The 20,970-nt window shown below is 49.6% G+C and overlaps 1 protein-coding gene across 5 annotated transcripts in view; it reads left to right on the forward strand.

The window, feature by feature from the left end:
• Positions 1-20,970, forward strand: part of TASOR2 (transcription activation suppressor family member 2) — a 49,794-nt gene that overhangs the window by 18,759 nt on the left and 10,065 nt on the right. For all 5 annotated transcript variants that reach the window (XM_054193021.1, XM_054192988.1, XM_054193004.1 and 2 more), the window contains exons 10-17: positions 491-591; positions 2,218-2,321; positions 4,377-4,449; positions 4,562-4,636; positions 8,797-9,570; positions 11,165-11,335; positions 16,912-17,836; positions 18,940-19,474. In XM_054193021.1, the coding sequence (XP_054048996.1) occupies positions 491-591; positions 2,218-2,321; positions 4,377-4,449; positions 4,562-4,636; positions 8,797-9,570; positions 11,165-11,335; positions 16,912-17,836; positions 18,940-19,474 (2,758 nt within the window). The remainder of the gene's footprint in view (positions 1-490; positions 592-2,217; positions 2,322-4,376; positions 4,450-4,561; positions 4,637-8,796; positions 9,571-11,164; positions 11,336-16,911; positions 17,837-18,939; positions 19,475-20,970) is intronic.

Consider the following 20,970-nt stretch of genomic DNA (forward strand, 5'->3'; position numbering starts at 1 on the left):
CAGCTGGGAGCAGCTGTATTTTGTCATCTCTTTTTTTTTTTGTTAACTGCTTTGGGATGTTTATTCCAAATCAGTTATTCCTGCGTGGGATTTTTCCCCTTGTGAAAAGTGGGCTTCCTGGTGGCGCGTGTACCATCAGCCAGTTCTGTTTACAGATCGGCACGATGACAAATAAATTATTGAGGTAACTAGCGCTCCAAAAAAAAGGAGATATTTAAAATCTATAGTAGTCAGAAGCCAACCAGCAGCCAGCAATGCGAAACAGCCAGTGACAGCCAGTAACACAGCCACCAATATCAGTGTTTGGAGGTGTTTCCAAACCCGATCCTCAAATTAGCTAATTGCTAGGCAAGCTGTGCCTTCTCCAGCCTTCTCCAGAACTGCTTTCTCTGGTTTCACAATGACAGGGCAACCAGGGCTCTTTTGCTGTGCTTAATTCTGGGAACCTTTTGTGCTTGTGATCTCACTGTCTGCTGCTTTATCCCCGCAGGCCTCCCAACCTGGACATTAACCATGTCATGGGTTTGTCCGACTTGAAGAAAAAGCTACCAGAAGCTGCGTTTGGAAAAAGAAATTACATTGAGAATGAAGGTGAGTGCAAAACCTGCAGATGTGATGAGTACCATCTGCTTGTGCTGTGCCAAAGGAATTGCCGTGGGGGGTCAGAGCTCGGTTCCACAAAGCGCTGGATCCTGTCTTGAAGGGTGGCGGATTGCAGATAAGTGAGGAAAAATGCCAACGCAGCACAGGGATGTTTTCTTGGCCACACTTCATGTGGTCTCCTGGTGTGATATAATCCTTTTCCCAAAGCAGCCCTTTAATCCACCCATTCCTGGGACAGAACAGGGTGGGAGACTGTTCTGAGTTCTGGGCTCCCATCCTGCAAGGTGCCAGACGTGGTGCAACTGAGAGCAAATGCAAGGAGACAAACTTTCCCTCCCCTTCTCACGTGATCTCCCTACCGGGTGAGGGACACTCCACCTCCTGGGGTCTGACCCCATGTCTCCTGCATCTGGGTGGATGAGGGTAACTGCCAGCCAAAGCTAAAAAAGCTGTAGCTGCTTGCAGTAGCTTTGCGTCACGGGTAGCCTACTTGTCACTTTAGCGGGACTGACAGTGACAGGGAACGGCAGCATGAGAGGGGAGAGGACTCCGGAAACCTTGGAGGAGAGGCAGGGAATACTCAGCAATCGGCAAATAAACGCACAGATTTGGGGAAGGGAGAAGGGCTCTGCTGTCCTCTTAGTGGTGCGAAGAGACCCTGCTTGCCTGCAGTCAGCCACTCTCTGTCCTGGTCAGGGTGGGGAGGAGGGGACCTGTGTCTAATTACGCTGCGGGGTTCATACTACCGATTGCTTTTTAGTTGAGAGTTTTGATGAGCCTGGCAGCTCTCAGGTTATGGCTGTGAGCGGCTATGCGATGCAACGTAAACGCAGTTACTGACGTATACCACAGGTTGCACATGGATAACTCTGGATGGGATTTGCAGAAGCTCCAGGTGTGTCTCCATGTCATCTTGCACCAAAATAAATGTGGGCTGCTGCAGCGTCGCCTCCCATCTGTGTATCAGCTCTGTTGAGCCAGGTCGGGGCATCAATTGGACCGGCTGACAGCCAGCCTGTTTTGGGGGTTAGCATTCAGCTCACCGTGCAGGTGGAAACAGGATAGTGCCAGGGCAGAGGAGGAGGCAGGAGAAGTCGGGGGAGGCCACAGCGACACTTGATGAAGGTGCTGTGGAGCCACAGTCTTCCAGTTGGCTGGTGAAAGAGAGGAAATACTTGAACAGAAGAATTTTGCTGTGGGATTCAGGAGGGATAATGTGGGACCGAGATCTTGCCTTTGTTAAACTCCCTTGGAGATCAGAGCGCAGAATAAGGATACTCCATAGCAGGGGAGATTATGGCGTGTTACAATGAGGTATTTCCCTCGGAAAGGCTCCCCGTCTCTGTCAAAGCACACAGCATTGTTAGCTGCAGCGATAAGATAGGAACCATCTCCTGTGAACCACGGGTTGAAGAGGAAACTCACTGTGGTATGAATGTATAGGTTAGGAAATCTTGCTAAGTTTCTTTTTTTTAAACCCAGTGCTTCCACCAATTCCACGCCCATCTTCCTGGTAGATTCCTGGAGATTCCTCCAGATTCCTGGAGCACTTGTTTGTTTGGAGTTCATGCAAGAGGCACTATTTCAACATCAAATTCTCTCTTGTGTCTGCAGTCTGCTTTCAGGGTGTTTACTTCAGTCTGTATGAAGTAGAAATATCAAATAAGGATCAATATAAAATGGACCAGTTAGTAGAAAATCTAAAGGAAAATGACTTGGTAAGTATTTTAAGATATTGTCTTTCTGGGAGGAAAGTGGCCTTTTAAATGATGTCTCGAAACTTTTGCTAACGTTATTCACAGATTCTGATCTAAAGCAAAAGGGAATTAATTTCCCTGCTTTAAGTATTATTTTCCTGCGTTCTTATTCTCAAACATAGCCTTTCTGTATATAAATTGTTAACTGAAGATTACCCACTATGCGCTGGGAACTGATTCCTAGGGTGAGCACGCCCTGCTGAGCAGAAAGCATTAGACCAGGCAAAACCTCTTCTTTAGCTATGTTTATGCCAGATGGGATTATTTTATTGTCTTTATTAATGATTTTCCCCCCCTTGCATTGCAAACAGCGTGGTGGACAAGGACTGCAAGGGGATCTTATATATTGAGAACGCAGAAGCCAAGTCCCCCAGTGCCAAAATGATAGTTGCTAAGCAAAAGGCATAAGCTGTCGCGTGCCTGCCTTTCTCCCTTGTGGCTGAAAAATATCCCCTGCTCTGCTACATACTCACAGTTGGGCTTCTGGTAGCTCTGAAGGTGTTGAGATTTACCCTTTTTTTAAAGGGAGATTTCCCTTGCAGTATATTATCCGATAAGGCTTTTTTTTCCAGCACACGGGGTCTTTTTGTTCCCGGTGAGATTGTCACGTCTCCTTGTGACTCCAAGGGGACAAACCCCACCCCTGTGGAGCTCCGCACCTGCGTCTCTGCTGGGATTTGTGGTTCAGTTGGGTTTGGCTTTGCTGCTGCTGGTTGCTCTCTCACATCTGATGCTTCCTATAGATTCAGGGTTGTAAATTCATGGCCGCAAACTCGCAGCTGGATGGGCACGTCCTCCCTTCACTGTAAGCTGGCAGCGGCCCATGAACTGCCTGGAAGCGCTCTCGCTGTGCGGCACTGTTGAAGAGCTGCCCGCCGATGTGCAGCTTTCCCATATGTAACGATAACAGAGCAAGCGTTTGTTGTGGGTCCCCGTAAGAAAAGCACTCGGACTGCCTAAAATATTGATTTAATTTATTGGTAACAATAGAAGGGAAAAAAGGGGGGATAGCAAAGACAATCACCTGCCTGAAAATTGTCTTGTCGGTAAGAAACCACAGCTGTTCCATTGAGCTGGATTTATGCAGCAGAGGTGCTGGCTCTTACCCCTTCTGCTGGCTTGAGACAACCGAAGCAAGGAGATACTGTTCTGAATAGTGAATATTACACTGAAATTGTTCAGCAGTTCCAAAGTTGTTCTGTTGTCCTGGAGAAACGAGGCTGTAGGCGTTAATCCAATCCTCTGTTATGTCTGAATTTACTGAATGGGATCAGTGGAGTTTCACGGAGCATTAGAAGCCCTAGGGTTATTCAGTTCCTGTAGGTTTCTGGAAAAGATGTGTCTGCATGGAAGAAAGAGATCCAAATGGGTGTCCCCACGGAGGGAAAGGCAGTCCAAGCCAGGCTCTGCAATGAGGCATCACGCAACACCCAAACACAAGAAAAGCCTCGATAAGTGCCTCTTAGACATGCAGTCATCCAGCTCTGAGACAGTCGCAGGCGTCGCTTAGACTCAGCAGATTTTTTTTTCACGTGTTCATTGATGATGATGCTGCTAATAAGCAAGCTGCATGGCCTGGGCTTCAGTCAGGCGTGTGGCTGGAACAGTCAGATGTTGGTGTCCAGCTTTGCTTTTCCAGCTGGGAAAACCTTCCCTTTGGGCTGCGGAAAGCAATTGCTGGCTGAGATACCCAGAAGCTTTTGAACTGAAGGGGCTAAAATTATTAATCTTGTTCATTAATTACAGATAGTTTGGCTAAGCATGTTTATTTTTAAGGAATCAGATGGGAGGAATTTGAGCGCTGAATAATAACATAAATGAAGTGCTCGTGGTTACAGGTCCCAGTTGACCCAAACGGTATGAAACGAGCAGTGTCCTCCTCAACAGGGAGTGAGCTGGTGGCGTTGGCACACCACCAGCGATCAGGGCTTCTTGACAGTTGTGTTGGCAGTTGATGTAAAGTGTGCTAAGGAGGAAAGGGAGTGGTTGCTCGAACTTCCTATCTGTTTGTTGTAGGCAATCATCAAATATTTACAAGATCAAGGATTCCTTATCCTCCTCACGTCCTCTGCCTTGGCACGAGATGATGGTAAGACATGGCTACGTAGAAACCAATATCTGCTTAAACATCCTGCTCTGTTTTAGAAATGGAGGGGTGGGCACCCTCAGTCTGAACAAAGCCTGTTGCTTTTCTCTCATAGGGTTTGACCCCAAGGAGCCTGTCAGCCTCCTGGCCCTGTTTCTGTTCACCTCGTCCCGGTCGATGTGCCTGAGAGGTAGGGAGGTTCCCTTTTGCTGGCTTTGGACACCGTGTTTTGGGTGTGGGATCCTTACCAGGAGGTCCTCACGGACACGTTCTTCTTCAAAAACTGATGTCTCTGCTCAGAACCACCTACAGCTTTAGCATGAAGGGTGTTAAAAGAGGAGAGAAAAGTCTCAACTCTCTAGCTATGCTGCGTTTTTAGCTGAGCTAAACCAGGTCCGCATGTCTCTGTCACTGTGCATCCTTGTCCCTTTGCAAGAAGCTGACGTGAGTGAAAAATAATCACTTTTCTCCCTCTCAGTTGGTTTTCAGCAGCATCCACTCCCTGAACTGTCTTATGTGTGTGCATAGGAATCTGACTCCTGCAGACCCTGGTTTATGTCCTTAAAAGTGCTCTGGAGCTGTGCTCAGGGAGCAGAACGGCACATGGCATTTGCTGGATCCCGCACGGAGCTGATGTGATTTGCTAAACCAGCAGGAAAACAGCCTGCCCTAAAAAAAAATAAGTGAATTGTTTTCTGCTGAGATAACAAGTGAAATGGGCTCTGTGAAAGGTGTGGGCAGGGCGAGGAGAGATGGAGAAAGGGGCATTGCTCCCTAAAGAGCAGCAAGGGTTTGGAGACTCAGCTGTGTTGTGTGACTTCTCCGCTGCGGGATCTGTAAGTGCTGGTGGCGGAGCCGTGACGACTGGTCAGGGTGCTCAACAGGGGAGGGAGGGAGGCAGGCAGGCAGGGAGCTGGTGTGACCCATCAAGGTGAGTCACAGCTCTGGGACGTGGGAGGTGAATCCAGGCTGTCTGCAGCCCCAAAACGTGCTGCTTTTCACGCAGAACAAACACAGGCACGAAATAAGAGAAAATAAAGATTGCACAGTTTGAACACGCGCATCCTGAAATAAGAACAAGCTTCAACATCTGTTGCATTTGCCTCAAACTTTCTCTGTATCGGCTGGCTTTATTCTGCACCGTCTATGTGGAAATATTCACCCTACAATTTCCTCTCATCGCATCCACTCCACCAGGAATACTTCTAGCCTTGCAGATCCCCGAGCAACATATAAACAGGGGCCTCTTGCTCTGCGTAACTTCTGGCTTGCTTTTTGTTGAGTCATCCCAGGGACAAGCCAAGAGACTGTTTATGGCAGCACATGCTGGTATTTCAGTCCACGTCTTGTGTGAGCGATGGCTGGCATTGCTGACGGAGCTGCACAGGACATTCCCATCTCCCCTCCCTGGAAGATAAAATCGGCAGAAGAGCCAACAGGAACTACCAGCACATCCGAGCGTGGATTGCTTTGTCCTTGTTGGTGTTTAACTTCCAGCTATAAACTTTCTCCTTCAGGATCTGCATATGAAGTGGGCTTGTAAGTCGGGTGAAGATGTGATGGTATCTCGGCAGCGTGGGGTGCAAATGTCTTTTGACTGAATTCAGTCAGACAGTCTGGCTGTGTTAGAGTGGCAACTTTTCTAGTTTCTTTTCTAGGCGTAGGAGAGATCCGGGCTCCTCCTGAAGACCCAAAGTGCCAGGTCAAACCTGGGATCAGGTTGTTGCTGTGACACCTGAAGCCAGGGCCTGAAGGTGGGTGAGGTGAAGGGAAAGAAAGCCTGGAGACCAGACTGGAGGTGGGAACTGAGCACCCAGATATTGTTCTGACCAGCCCAACAACAGGCAGAAAATACCCTCCAGAGCAGAGGGATCTATTCCTGCAAGGCTGACTGCAAGCACTGTGTGCTGGGGGAGGGAGGGAAAAGGGCAAGGAGGTATTTATCTCGAAGAGGGTTACTGTGGAAGAAGGTGGTGGAGACAGGAGAGGGCACAGGCGTAAGGAACGTCCTGGAGCGAAGACGGTGCAAGCAGCCAGTTTGTAGGAAGGTTTGGGGCTGTAGCAGATGTTGCCTGTGGCTGGTGTTGATGCTAAAGAGGACGCAAAGCCTGGGCAACCGGAGAGTAGCTGGCAGCGAAGCAAAGAGGCAGGGAGAGAGGATAACGTTGAGCAAACGCTCCACGCTGTTACGTGACATGATCTGGGTGTTGATGGCTTCCAGATGTCCTCGCTCTGGTGCCAGCGGGACTCCTGCACGTGCTGTCCCTTTCTGCCTGTGTGAGCGATGTTACCCCAGCCAGCCCCGACTGCCCCCTGGGTCAGAGACCTCTTTGCACTGAGGTTAGAAACCCTTTTTGCTTTAGGGCTTCTCCTTTTTATGAAGAAAAGCAGAGCAGGGATTTGGGATTGAAAAGGAATGGTCACCCAAGATGGCAAGGGAGATGCAAAGAGAAAAGGAGGGTGAAGGACGGACGCATTTGAAGTGGTTCAGCCCAGACTCAAAGCATGGATAATATTTCCCATTTCGAAAAAAGCTGCCTCTGAATCTGTTCCCTTCCTGTCCAGACAGCCGTCGGAAGGAATGTAGGGCAGGCGTAACAAGCCCGCTGTGCAGACGTGCCGCAGCGTTCCTGAGCCAGCGGCGGAGGCAGGCGGCTGGGAGGTGGCTCACGGGGATGCCTGGGCTTGCCGGTAGCAAGGACCAGCATTGCCAGTGCAAGGCAGGGCCAATAGGCGAAGAAAATTGCACAGCTGGGAGGGAAAGAGAAACGCCTTTGCCTTGCTGGGACGAGAAGTGACGGGGAAGGGCACTGGGGTTGTCAGCCTGGCCCTGCAGCCAAAAGAAACCTCAGAGCTGGATCGTAACATGCAGATGGGCCAAGCCTGAGGGTGCAGAACGCCAGCATCGAACGGCTGGGTTGCAGTGGATGAAGCCAGATAAGTCTGGCCTGTGTGCAAAGGGAGCTCCGCCGACCGGCTCTGCACATCACGCGGGCTTTCCAGGCATTTCCAGACGCTGAGAGGATGCTGCTACGCCAAGCAGAGTCTACTTCCACAGTGATGTCTTCCATGGCGACCCTCAAGCCTGGGGATTTGTTCATATTGATCCCTATGGGGGGCTAAACTTCTATGGTGCTGTGCGCTGTACATGGTGGTTAGGTACACCGTGCGTTGGTCTGGCTGAAAACGGGAACACCAGCTGTTTTCATTAGGATCAGTCCTCCAGCTTTAGAAAATCACCCAGGGGTTCACGTCATTTATTTATATGGTCCCCGGGTCTGCTCGGGTAAGTCTGCGTTCCGCATCCCACTCCAGAGCACCGATGTGTCTCCATGTCAAGTGTGTCCACCCACGCTGGCGGCAGGTAGAGATCGAGCTGCTGGAAGTTGCATCTGAACAAGGACACAAACAACACAAGTGATCTGAAAACGGTGCTAGCCTAAACACCCTGCATGGATGGTCCTAAACTTAAACAGATTTTAAAAAAAAAAAACAAACAAAAAGCATGTATTTTCAGAGCTCTGACTGTCCTAAAGGTTGGATCTATCAAGAATTGCTGGAGCGAAGGGACTTAGACCACTATGTGTGCAATCTCAGCATATAATTTCCTGTGGAATGGGGCTAGTTGATACAACAGCGGTCGTTCATCTTAGTTTAATCCACTTTTGACTCCCATGTGCAATTCGTTTTATACATTCAGCAGTTACAGGCATCCGTCAAACGAGTACGTTGCCCCTGGGGCTAGCTTTTTGTAGGTTGGTGTGTGAGCCGTTGCAGGCAGGACGCAGGAAGAACTGCGCACCACGGATGAAAGGCTAAGAACAAATTTAATCTCGATACCTTGCAGACCGAGGAATCTCCAAAGCAACACCCGGGCAGAGGCACGCAAGCAGGGACCGCGGGCACCGCGGCACAAGAGAGAGTCCATGTTAGCAAGAGCGGGTGCAGACTCCCTGTTCCTGTTGGTATTTATAAGGTTCAAACAGCCATAATTTTCCCACCGTGCTTTGATCTTCTTCAGCAACAGGCCAGGATTCTCAAGCGGCTAGAGAAGGTGTCCCTGAGTCCATCACAGACTTCTGTTATCTAAGTGTCTTTCTTCCAAGCGCCTGAGACTGAATAACAATTAGTGTGCTATACGTGTTTTCCAGTACCCCAGGTGCGAGTCACTCGCGTGTATTTACAGTCCTCCTCGCCAATCTTCCGTTGCTTTCCCACAGTTGGTTTCTGGGGCTTTTTCATAGCTTTCATGTTTTCTTAGCGTGTAACAGTGAGGTGACTTGGGGAACTTAATCCTTTTTTTTAATTATTTTTATAAAATTCTATTATTTTTTTTTTTTCCTTTCGCAGTTGAAAAGCACGATCCAAAAGATGAAAGGGAAGATAGTGACAATAGTGACGTCTCATTAAAAATAGCCTCAGTTTTGCCTGGACTTCGCTATGCCTTACAGAAAGCCACCAGTTCTTCGTGGGGGGACACAGTCAGTACCAGCGTACGTATCAAACAGCACCTCCAGGAATACACAAAGCTTGATCAAAACCCACAGCCTGCCGCTGGCCAAACCAGCGAAGTTCCCCTTCCTTCTCTCCTCTCACCAACCGAGGATGAATGTACTAATCCCTTCAAAAAACGGTCAGAGCAGTCCTTGTCCCAGCTGCAGTGTTATTTCTCCGATCCCAGCAGCTATACTCTGGAAACGTCGGCTGCCGTAGGATGTTTGACTGGTGCTGTTCAGTCTCTTTGCTGCGATTCACAGGCTAATTGTAAAGCGGACTTCTCTTCAGCTGTCCCACCGGACCCTCTTCCTCCCAACACAGCAGTGAAAAGTGAAAACCCAAAGCCCACTGTGGGGCTGGACCAGGGTGGTGAAGCGCCCACAAAAGACGTCAACTCAGCCAGCAAGCTATGGGTGCAGCAGAGCAGGAGGAAATCCTGCCGAGACGTTGGGACCAGCACCAGGTCACCCCCCAAGATCGGGGACAGCGGAAGGAACAGGAAAGCAACCAAGAAGAAGAAAATCAACATGTCTCTCTCTTTTCCTAAAAAGCCAGGGCTCACGGCCAATTCCAATGAGCCCATGCTTAAATTAGCCAATTTGCAGTTTCCACACAGAAGGAAAAGAGGTAAGTGCTATATAAACGGGAGTGACTTTCTCCGGCTTCTCCAGGGTATCCGCTGGGATACTTGGGGTTCACTAGGAGCCATGTCCCTCGCCATAGAATCACAGAATTGCCTTGGTTGGAAGTGATGGAGTCCAACCATCAACCTAACTCTGACAAAAACCATCACTAAACCATATCTCTAAGCGCCACGTCTACCCGTCTTTTAAATACCTCCCAGGATGGTGCCTCAACCACTTCTCTGGGCAGCCCGTTCCAATGCTTAATAACTCCTTCAGTTTAAGAGTTTTTCCTCCTATCCCGTCTAAACCTCCCTTGGTACAACTCGAGGCTGTTCCCTCTTGTCCTATCGCCTGTTACCTGGGAGAAAAGGCCGACCCCCACCTCTCTACAACCTCCTTTCAGATAGTCGTAGACATCATCTCCCCAGGTGCCCAGAGCAAAGAGACACCTACTGAGAGCATCCAGATAGGTCTGTGGTGATGTATTTGTGGTCTGTCCTTCAGCCTGGGAAGGAGCCCAGGGCTATGACAGGGAATTTCAGTGAAGGTGCCTGAAACCCCGTGCAGTGGGCCATGCTGTTGCCTACCTTTGCTTACGGGCGGCTGTGCACGTGGACATCAGCCAGGTCATGGTTATTGCACCCCTTGTCCACAGGCTGTTGATGGGTCAGGCAAGGAGCAGTTGCCCAAGCCATGGTCACTACAGGCTGCCTAGATAACCAGCCACTCTACGTGGTCACACTGAGTCAACTTTCTTGTTGTGACCTTGAAGAAATGGGAAGCATGAGATTGATCACACCCAATTTACTCTGCTGAGAGCTGGTATCTAGCCCCAGCCGCTCATGTGTGGTGTCTCGATGGCATAAACTGTCCTCTGAAGGCTCCTGTCTCACTGCGGAGGATAGACTAAGCCTGTCCTTTTGAGGCAGCCTAATCCTCCACCTGATTTGTAGAGACACTCAAAGTGGGTTGAGATGAATCCCAACCTTGGTGACAAAACGTGGTTGAAAACATCCAAAGAATCCACCTGCCTGCGAAGGCAGTGTCATGCTCGGTGACCTCCCCTGGTGTTCGCACACATCACAGGTAGCAGCAGTGACTGGAAATGGGCAGCACAGAGGGTGCCACAGCATCTGGCCGCTGTGGGCTGAAGTCAGCTCTGAGTTGTAGTCCATCAAGCTCTGTCCCAGGGCACGTAGCCTCAGGCCTGGGTGGCATTGCTGATGGATCTGGGAGAGGTTCTTGGGTGCTTCTTGAAGAGGTAAATAAACGCCCTCAGGGTGCAAGTGTGCCAGGTAGGAATTAGAGTGACTTATCCCTGGAGAACACCTATTCTAGGTCATGAAAGCAGGCTTTTAATGAGCTTAAGAAGTGATGCTTAATTTTTAATAACTGCTTACTGATTGCTCACATCAGTAGCAAACCCGTTTATAAGACCAGATGCATAAATCAAGTCATTGGAGACTACTCTGCTGCTGCCAATCACTTCTAAAGCAGTCCTTCCACGTTCCTTAACTGGCTATTCTGCAGTTGCTCCTTTTTAATCCGAATATGTCTCAAACCAAAAGAAATGCACTCCCTCTTCCCTGTCCCAGGTGCGGAGGTCCTGTCTGCGGAATTTGTGCACAAAACACAGTCTGAATCTGTTCAGAAGGAAACCTCAGCTCCCGACGATGCCGGCTTGGAAGCAAAGAGAGCAAAGACGCTGAAGAACCCAGACATGAAAAAGGTCCCTGTTGCTGAGACCGTCACAAAGCCAATGAAAAGTAAGATGCTAAAAAGTGTGGCTAATAGCCCATCAAACCCTCAAGCCAAAAAGCCAGCAGAAAGTGGTGAGAGTGCTGTTCCCTGTGGAAATCTTTCCTTTAAAAGCCGAGCCATCAAACGTCACGGTCAGGTCATGACCAGGTGATAGCAACAGCATGTTTAGCAGAAGCCAAAGGGCCTTATAGCATTTAGAGGGTCTGGATTGGGGTCTGAGTGCTGCTGCCCCACAGCCTGCAGGCATACAGTTACGCACAGTAGCGTAAAACACGAAGGCGACCGTGAATATCACAGGATGTACGAACCACACAGGTTCTCTTCTGCGTCCTTTCCTAAGCCTTCGGTTCGCGTCCTTGGCAAACTGCTGGGATAGTTTAAAAAGCCTGATTTTTTTTTTTTTTTTTTTTTTAACTGCTGAGCTCTGAAACTGCACTGAGGCAGCTCGTGGACAGAGCACTGTAACCTCTGCTCGTAGCCAGGGTCTGCCTAGATTTTTAGACCATTATGTTGTAAATCAGGTCATTTTAAAAAGAGTCGAATTCTTGCAGCCTTCGCAGACAGCCTGCGGCGGATTTAAGAGGCAGCCCTGAGTGTAGCGTCTGCAGGTGCTGGCTGGGAGTCTTGTGTTAAACTGAGAACCACTATTTCGGTGCCAAAATAAATGGTGGAACAAGAGAGTAATTTTCTGTTAATTTGCCATGTTTTCACACTCTCGTGCTTTGATATCCTTTTTCAGATCTGTCTCTGGTCTTTCTTTTTCCTCTTTCTGGGGGAGGTGGAGGCTTTGAAGACTGGTTTAGCCACCTCGGCTCAGTTTATCCATTCTTCTTGGTCTTTTACTGCCACGTGTTCCTGAAACGTGGCACTTCCATCAGCGTTTGTGTATTGAACGCCGCCCCTTGTTGCCCCTGTCACGTGGGGGTTCCCGGAGCGGATCTGGCCAGTGCTCTCGCAGGGGCAGGATGTCAGATGGGTGCTGCTGAATGCCAGGATCTGCCAAAAATGCAAAAGAAAAGCGTTTAGCCGTAAGAAATACACAATTTACGTGTCTTACTATGCGGTTCTCAAGGACGTTAAATGAAACACGTAGGACTTTAGCACAGATGTGATTTATAAGGCTTTACTTGAAGAGAGATTTTTGTGCTGGTTTTTAGTAGAAGGCATTAACCTTGTGTAATGACTCATACTGTTCTTAAGAATATGGGCCTTGAGCCATGGTGAGGGGCATTTTTAACACTTAAAAACTAAATCAGCACTTACTTGCTATGCTCTGGCTGCCTTTGGGAGCCCCCACGTTTCTGCGTGGGCTCTTGAGAGGTTGTGCAGTGAGAGGCATGAGGACAGGGTGGGTTTTCTCTGTGTTTTAGGGGTTTTTATTTTTTTTAACTGTGTGTTGTGGTTTAGCCCCAGCCATTAACTAAGTACCGTGCAGCCACTCACTCACTCCTCTCCTCCCTCCCCCCAGTAGGATGGGGAGGAGAATCAGAAGAAAGAGGTGAAACTCATGGGTTGGGATAAAGACAGTTTAATAAAACAGCAAAGGAAAAGAAAAAGAATAACAATAATGTTGATAAAATAATATACAAAGCGAGTGATACACAGTGCAGTTGCTCACCACCCAGAACCCGATGCACAGCCCCTTCCTGAGCAGCAGTCTTTGCCCCCGACTTGCCAGCACCCCCAAATATCTCTTTGGCTAGTTTAGATCAGCTGCCCTGGCTGTGCCCCCTCCCAGCTTCTTGTGAAAATTAATTCTATCCCAGCTGAAAGCCGGACATTTACCTGCCCCTTATTCTATACCATCTACGTCATCCCCCAATCCTACATTTTCCAGTTAATCACCACCACTTTTCCTGTCTTTTATATTTTTGTTATATATATAAAATACACACACACAGAGATATCATTCCCTTAGTCTATGGGCCATTCCTCTAAAATGTCTGTTGCCTTCCTTTAATCCATGACTTTGGGCTCCATCTGTCATAACAGTCTTTCGGGGCAGGAGAGATGGTGTTGGATTGTTGTGTGCTGCACCTGAAGCTTGCAGCTCGTGTATCTGGTGCAGCACGTGCCCGTAGACCACGCTGTTGATCTCCAGGAAGGTGGTGGGCACTAGTTGCTGAAGTCAGTTCTAGTTCCATCACCGCTGTGCTTTGCTCAGTTTCATCAAAGTTCATCCGTCATTGGTTTGGGTGATACCATTGATACGGCGTGTAGCAAATGTAGCAGTGATGACATGCAGTGGCAGGGTTATTCAGCAATTAACATCATGCAATTTAATTTATTGGCTGTTCTCACCTAAAGTCAAGTCTCCTTGAGGTACACATCGGAATTCCCCATCCTTCCGCGTTACCCACCAACTGCACCCAGGTCCTTGAGCAAAAAGCAATCTCATGGATGGGGTTGGCTTTGCCTGAGGCAGGACTAACCCAGACTGTCTTCCCTGACATAGTCTTTGTGTGGGGGCTTTATCCCCTTCTACTGCATGTGGAAGTTTCGATTGGGCAGAGCCCGCTGGATTGGTAGATCCTCCAGTGTTAATTAACCAGGTGGCTTTTGCAAAATGCGTATCCCAATGTGTGAAGGTCCCGCCACCCGTTGCTCTCAGTGTGGTCTTTAACAGTCCATTTTATCATTCGATTTTCCTGGCGGCTGGTGCGTGGTGGGGGATGTGATATACCCACTCAGGGCTGTGCTCTTTAGCCCAGGTGTCCACGAGGTTCTTTTGGAAATGAGTCCCATTGTCTACCTCAGTCCTTTCCGGGGTGCTGTGTCACCACAAGACTCGCTTTTCGAGGCCCGGGATAGTGCTCTAATTCCAAGGTACTGACCCCGTTATCCCAGCATCGGAGCAGCTAGGTGATAACGTGCTCACCTGGAGGAAGGCTGAAATCTTTCCCTGTGTCTTGCAGCTCAGGGTGGTTCTGCCTCTTCCTCCTGTTCTCATGATGACCCTGCTTTGTCATCCTTTACTAAACAAGCTGCCTTTCCTGTCCCTTTCTTCTTGTGTGTAGGGGTGACTGATACTGGGATGGGTTGATTCTTGGGTTCAGCTGCAGTGCCTGTCACGGGGGTTGGAGTAGCCGCAGTGCCTGTGGGGTTGTTTTCCCTCTCTTCTCCCTGAGGGTGCTGCCTAATCTCAAGCAGCATTTGGTAGATACTGGCCAGGGTCCAGCACAGTGCAGTAGGTTTAGCCGCTTTGGAATAGCCACAGCACGTTTGGGTTTTTTTCCAAACGTCGTATTACTTTATCAGGGTCACATAGTTGTTTGGGATTGAAGTTTCAGACTATTGGAGGTGAGATGTTCTCTAGATACCTGCCTGTGTTCTCCCATGTGCTGTGCTGCCTATGACTGTCCAGCCTCAAGGTAGATCTCTGGGTGATCATAGAATGGTTCGGGTTGGAAGGGACCTTAAAGACCTTCCAGTTCCACCCTGTGCCCTGCACAGGGACACCTCCCACTAGACCAGCTTGTTCAAAGCCCCATCCAACCTGGCCTTGAGCACCTCCAGGGAATAGGCATCCACAACTTCTCTGGGCAACCTGGGCCAGGGTTTCAGCACCCTCACAGCCAAGAATTTCTTCCTAATATCTCATCTAAATCTCCCCTCTTTCAGTTTGAAACGGTTACCCCTTGTCCTATCACTCCACTCCCTGATCAAGAGTCCCTTCCCATCTCTCATATAGGTCCCCTTTAGGTACCATAAGGCTGCTCTAAGGTCTCCCTGGAGCCTTCTCTTCTCCAGGCTGAACACCCCCAACTCTCTCAGCCTATCCTCCTAGGAGAGGGGCTCCAGCCCTCTGATCATTTTCATGGCCTTCCTCTGGACCTGTGATGTTCTTAAATAGTTGTTTAACCCGAAGAAGAGATCTGAGACACATTCAGGAGACATGCTGGTTTGAACATCCCAAGGATATTGAAAATTCTCAAGAGCTGTTGTAACTTGTCTGAAGGAGAAGGGGAAGGTGTATCGCCCTTCTCCCCCATAGACTGGTTCTCCGAGAAAAGGTAAAGAATGTAATTATTAATAGTTTCCGCTAGATGGCTCCGGGAGTACGGAGATGATGGCGATGCTGAGCACAAATACCAGATTAATCTCCCGATCAGTGTGACACAGTGCAGCTGAATGATAACCTCCATCCAGAGCTGATAATCAGCACAACAGGGAGCAAGTAAGGTGTTGCACAACCGTCATGGTTTCAGCTGGGGTGGAGTTAAATTTTTTTGCTAGCAGCTGGTGTAATGCCGTGGTTTGGATTTGGGATGGCAGTAGTGGGATAGCGCACTGGGGTTTTGGACTGTTCCTAAGCAATCAAGGCCTTTTCTGCTCCTCACGCCAACCCACCTGTGAGTAGACTGGGGGGGTCACTAGAAGCTGGGAGAAGACACAGCCAGGACAGCTGACCCCAACTGACCAAAGGAATATTCCATGCCATATGATGTCACGCTCACTATATAAAGCTGGGGAAAAATGAAGGTGGGGGGGGGACATTGGGAGTTGTGGTGTTTATCTTCCCGAGTGACTGTTATCCGTGATGGAGCCCTGCTTTCCTGGGGATGGCTGAACACCGGCCTGCCGATGGGAAGCACTGAGTGAATTCCTTGTTCAGCTTTGCTTGTGTGCGCGGCTTTTGCTTTACCTATTAAACTGTCTTTATCTCAACCCAGGAGTTTTTCCTCGCTTGTGCTCTTCTGATTCTGCCCCCCATCACAACTCAGGGGAGTGAGCGAGTGGCCGCATGGTTCTAGCTGCCAACTGGGCTTAAACCACCACAACAACACAGCTCGGATAACGAGCACAACAACTCTGAGAGCAAATAAATCAGCATTGTGACCAGCAACTATTAAACCAGTATAATGAATACTTATAATAAATTTGTTTTAGCATGCTCTGGTCAGATCTGTCATTATATCAACCCTTTGAGCCCCGTGTTGGGCACCAAAAAGGACTGTTGTGGTTTACCCAGCAGAGAGTCAAACACCGCACAGCCGCTCCCTCGCTCGGGGGGAATCGGGGGGGGAAAAAAAAGTAAAATTCGCAGGTTGAGATAAAAACAGTTTAATAGGACCGTAAAGGAAGGGAAAATAATAACAATAATAATGATAAAAGAATATACAAAACAAGTGATGCATAATGCAGTCGCTCACCGCGCGCTGACTGATGCCCAGCTTGTTCCCAAGCAGCAGTTGCCGACAACCCTGGTTTAGATGCTGAGTTAAGACATCATACGGTATGGAATAACCCCTTGGCCAGTTTGGGTCAACTGTCCTGGCTGTGCTCCCTCCCAGCCTCCCCCCTCCTCACTGGCCGAGCAGGGGAACCTGAAAAGTTCTTGACTTAGTATAAGCATTACTTAGCGACAACTAAACCAGCGGTGTGTTATCAACATTATTCTCGTACTAAATCCAAAACACAGCACTATAGCAGCTACTAGGGAGAAAATTAACTCTCCCAGCCAAAACCAGGATGGAGAGACACTTTTTTCCTGCCAAACTGAGAGCCTGCTTTGAACCCCTTCTCGAGGCAGAGCTCTGTGGCTTTCATTTATTCTCTGACTTTGTTTTTTCTTACGCAGAGTGGAAGGAGCCACTCTCTGTCCTCCCGAGCGAAGTTTCTTCCCAGTGCCACAGCGCGGATAGCCCAACGAGTGAGATTTACCCAGGCGGAGTTGCTGATCTTGGTTTTGGTCTGAAGGGGAATGACTACGAGTCCCACGCTTTGAACTTGCTGGCTGATCTGGCTCTGGGTTCTTGTATTCCTTTGCTTATCCCTGGGGACAATGGGATGATCACTGTGTCCTGCAGCCCCTCCAGCGACTCTGCAAAGGAGCAGCAGAGTCATCGCAAGCACAAATCCTTGCGTGTTGCTTCCGATCACGAATACCACAGGGTAGACAAGCTTGCAAAAGGATCCACCTCTCCTAGCAAAGCATTACCGAACGAGAAGCTTCCTCTTGCTGAAAAAATAGACTTAAATGACTTGGCCTCTATTCCCAGGGAGAAAAGCCCTGGGATTTTCAGCAAGAAGAACAGTGCGAGCCCCAGCCCTGCAAAACCCCAAGCGTTGCCTCCAAGAGAGACTCAAGAAGCTGTCGAGGTGAACAAGCACTCCATCTCTGCCGAGCACTCGTACGCCTCGCAGATGCCTGAGCACTCAAAGAAACACATGTATCCCAGAGGTTGCCCTTACCCTGGACCAGTACCCTCCAGAAATGGGACGAAGAACGCCCGAGCAGGACCCCTGGTTGGGAAAGTCCTGCCTTTCCGCCACCAGCACAACAGCACCCATCCACAGCAACCCTTTGAGGCCGTGGCGACGAGGCACAGGAGCAGCCTGCTGTCCCCCAGGCTGAAGGAGAACTTTGCCAAGTCCCACACAGTGAACATCTGCGGCGAGTCCGTGAAGGTGACGTGCCGTTGGGAGGCAGAGTATCTCTTCAATTTGGACAGCAGGTACACCAATGATGCCCTGGAGAAAACTGTCATCCGCGCCCTACATGGGTAAGTCAGTCTGGAAGGTGCCTGCAGGGGACATCTCCTGTTGGATGTCTGGTGCATGTTTGGAAGGGGCTTTCTTTGCTCTTTCTTTGTTTTGCTTTGCCTGATAAGTGCCCTTTTCCCCATGCTCAGATGCCCAGTTTTGCTGTGTTAAAGCTGGTGTGTCTTCCCTGGGGAGAAGGACTTGGGAATCCTGGTGGATGAAAAATTGGATAAGCCGGCAATGTGCGCTGGCAGCCCAGGACGCCCGTCGTATCCTGGGTAGCATCCATCAAAAGAAGGCCAGCAGGGCAAGGGAGGTGATTCTGCCCCTCTTCTCTGCTCTGGTGAGAACCTACCTGGAGTACTGCATCCAGTTTTGGAGTCCTCAGCACAGGAGAGACACGGAGCTGTTGGAGCGGGGCCAGAGGAGGCCCCGGAGATGCTGGGAGGGCTGGAGCCCCTCTGCTGTGGGGACAGGCTGAGAGAGCTGGGGGGGTTCAGCCTGGAGAAGAGAAGGCTCCAGGGAGACCTTATTGTGGCCTTTCGATATGTAAATAAAGGGGGCTTATAGGAAAGACAGAAAGACTTTTTACCAGGGCACGTAGTGACAGGACAAGGGGCAACGGTTTTAACCTGAGAGAGGGTAGGTTTGGTTTGGGCATAAGGAAGAAATGTTTTATGCCAAGGGCGGTGACACTGGCCCAGGTTGCCCAGAGAAGTTGTGGATGCCCCATCGTTGGAAGTGATTAAGGTCAGATTGGACGGGGCTTTCAGCAATCTGTTCTAGTGGAAGATGTCCCTGGCATCTTCCCCCGTGGCAGGGAGGTTGGACTAGGTGGTGTTTAGAAGTCCCTCCTAATCCAAACAGTTCTATGATTCCCGTGTCTCTGCAGCTAGAATTGGTACCTAGAGCCATGAACACAAGGCCTCCTTTGCAGCCATGAGTTTCCCCTTTTTTCATCAAGCTGGAAACGGCATTGAGCAATCTGTGGTTGCAGCGGGGCATTTGCAACCCCCCTGCACTGGGACTTAGCACCGTGATGAAGCAGGAGATGAGTTACCTTGTGCTGGTCGACCAGAAGGAGGATGAAGATGTTTCAGGCTGTGTCTGCTTTTCCTTCCAGGCCCTGGGACCCTGATCTGCCCGACGATGTGGAAGAGATGAAGCTGATACTTCATATGTGGGTGGCTCTCTTCTACAGCAAACCCAGCAAACTCCTGAGTAGCACAAGGAAGGTGGTGGAGCACAGCAACCCCAAGAAGTACGTCTCATTAAACAGCACTGGGGACTTTCTTGAGCTGAGTGATGATGGTGAGGACTGTTTTGGGTTGGAGACGTGCCCTGCGGACTCTCGGTCAGACCCTGACCAGACTCCCAGCAGCTCTCTGGATCGCAGCACAGGTTGCCAGGGACGTTTCCGCCCAGAGGAGAGCTCTGCAGACTCTCAGACTGACGCTGATGGGACGCCTGGTGTTGTCGATAGTATGGTATCGTCTTCTTCAGGAGAGCTGTCATGTGGGGAGGAGGAGCCTTCTTCCACAAGCTCTCCAGAGAGCCATTCCCTCACTGAATGTGCTGATGAGAGCTTGGCTGTGAAAGACAGGCAGCTGGCAGTCGTTCCTGAGGAGCGTGGGCATGACGTCTCGACCATCACTGCGGTAAGAACTTGGGGTTTGGGTGATGCGAATCTATAGGGCACACAATGCATTTTGTGCTTATTAGGAGCAGGGTCTTCTGAGAGGAGTGGAGCAGATGAGCTTGTGGCAACTCATAGAGCTCTCTTAGAGCCAGTTAGTGGGGGTCCCCAAAGCAGGACAGAGAAATGTCCCCCAGCATTCAGCTGCCCCAAGCGACTGCCATGCAGGCATAGAATCGTAGAATCATAGAATTGTCTAGATTGGAAGGGACCTTTCAGATTATTAAGTCCAACCATCAGCCTAACACTGACAAAAGCCATCACTAAACCGTATTGCAAAGCACTACGTCTGCCTGTCTTTTAAATACCTCCAGGGATGATGATTCCACCACTTCTCTGGGCAGCCTGTTCCAATGCTCAGACATGCTCAGCGTCACCATAAAGAAGAACCTTTCAGGCCTCAGTCCAGGTTGGGATAACCTCCTGGACTGAGCTGGCATCCCTGGGCTCTGGCGTGAGCCGTATCTATCCCTGTCCAAGGGAGCAGGGCCTCAACATGGATGCTCTCCAAGGGGGAGGAATCCCAAAGAACTAGAGCAATTAAAGTGTGGAGCTCGGCGTCTGTTTCTGGTTTCAGCTGTGAGCTGTGTGAGCTTGGACGAGGTCTCAGACCTACACGTAACTGAGGGAGGAGAGGAAGCGCAAACACCCCAGACACCCGGCCTCAAAAGCCTCCTGTGGGCAGCTGCATTTGCCTGCCCGTGGTCGCAGTAGCCCAGACGGGGACACGGCGCAGCCTTTCCTCTGCTGGTTTGGGAGGGCTGAGGTTTGCTGGCTCGGAGAGGTTTCCCCACACACGGATGGCAGTGCAGTGCTTCGCAGCATTTCCCTTGCCCCTCTGCTGAAGTTAGTTAATATTCCATTCCGGGTAGGGTTTTTTTAAATTATTTTTTACAGTTTCTATGGTCTGCAGATGGTCAGGAGTGGAGGTACTCGGGTAAATATAAAACATGGCTATCGGCTGATATTTTTCAAGCCTGAATTCTTGAACTAAAATAATTCCTTTAAAACTGCCGCTCTGAATAAACAGGCAGCTGCAGTAGAGCTGCATCTGTTTCGTGTGAAGGAAAAAATATCCCAGTGTTTTTTACCACCTGGGTTTAGTGCTGCGGAGCAGGCGGAAGTGTTTTGGGAGGAAATGTGGGATCACTGTCCGTAGTGTCCATATAGCTTGCTCGGACAGATAAACTCAGTAGAAATAAGAGGAGGATGCTGCATACATTACTTCTGGGCACTGGCTGGTGGCCCCTACACAGGTTGGCCTATTTTTAAGCCATTTCATGGTGTAAAGAAGGTATAAAGTTTCAAAACCTTTCCCTGGCTGTCTGTGGGACTCTGCTTGCCGGCTGCAGTGGGGATGGCAGCGGCGCACACAGGGTAGGGATTCAACCTGGGCTTATTTTAGAGACAAACTCAAACTAATCTCCCCGGTTGCTGTTGGGATGGTTGTACTCACAA

The sequence above is a fragment of the Rissa tridactyla genome, chromosome 1 (genome assembly GCF_028500815.1).
Source record: "Rissa tridactyla isolate bRisTri1 chromosome 1, bRisTri1.patW.cur.20221130, whole genome shotgun sequence".
In the NCBI taxonomy this organism is placed as follows: Eukaryota; Metazoa; Chordata; class Aves; order Charadriiformes; family Laridae; genus Rissa; species Rissa tridactyla.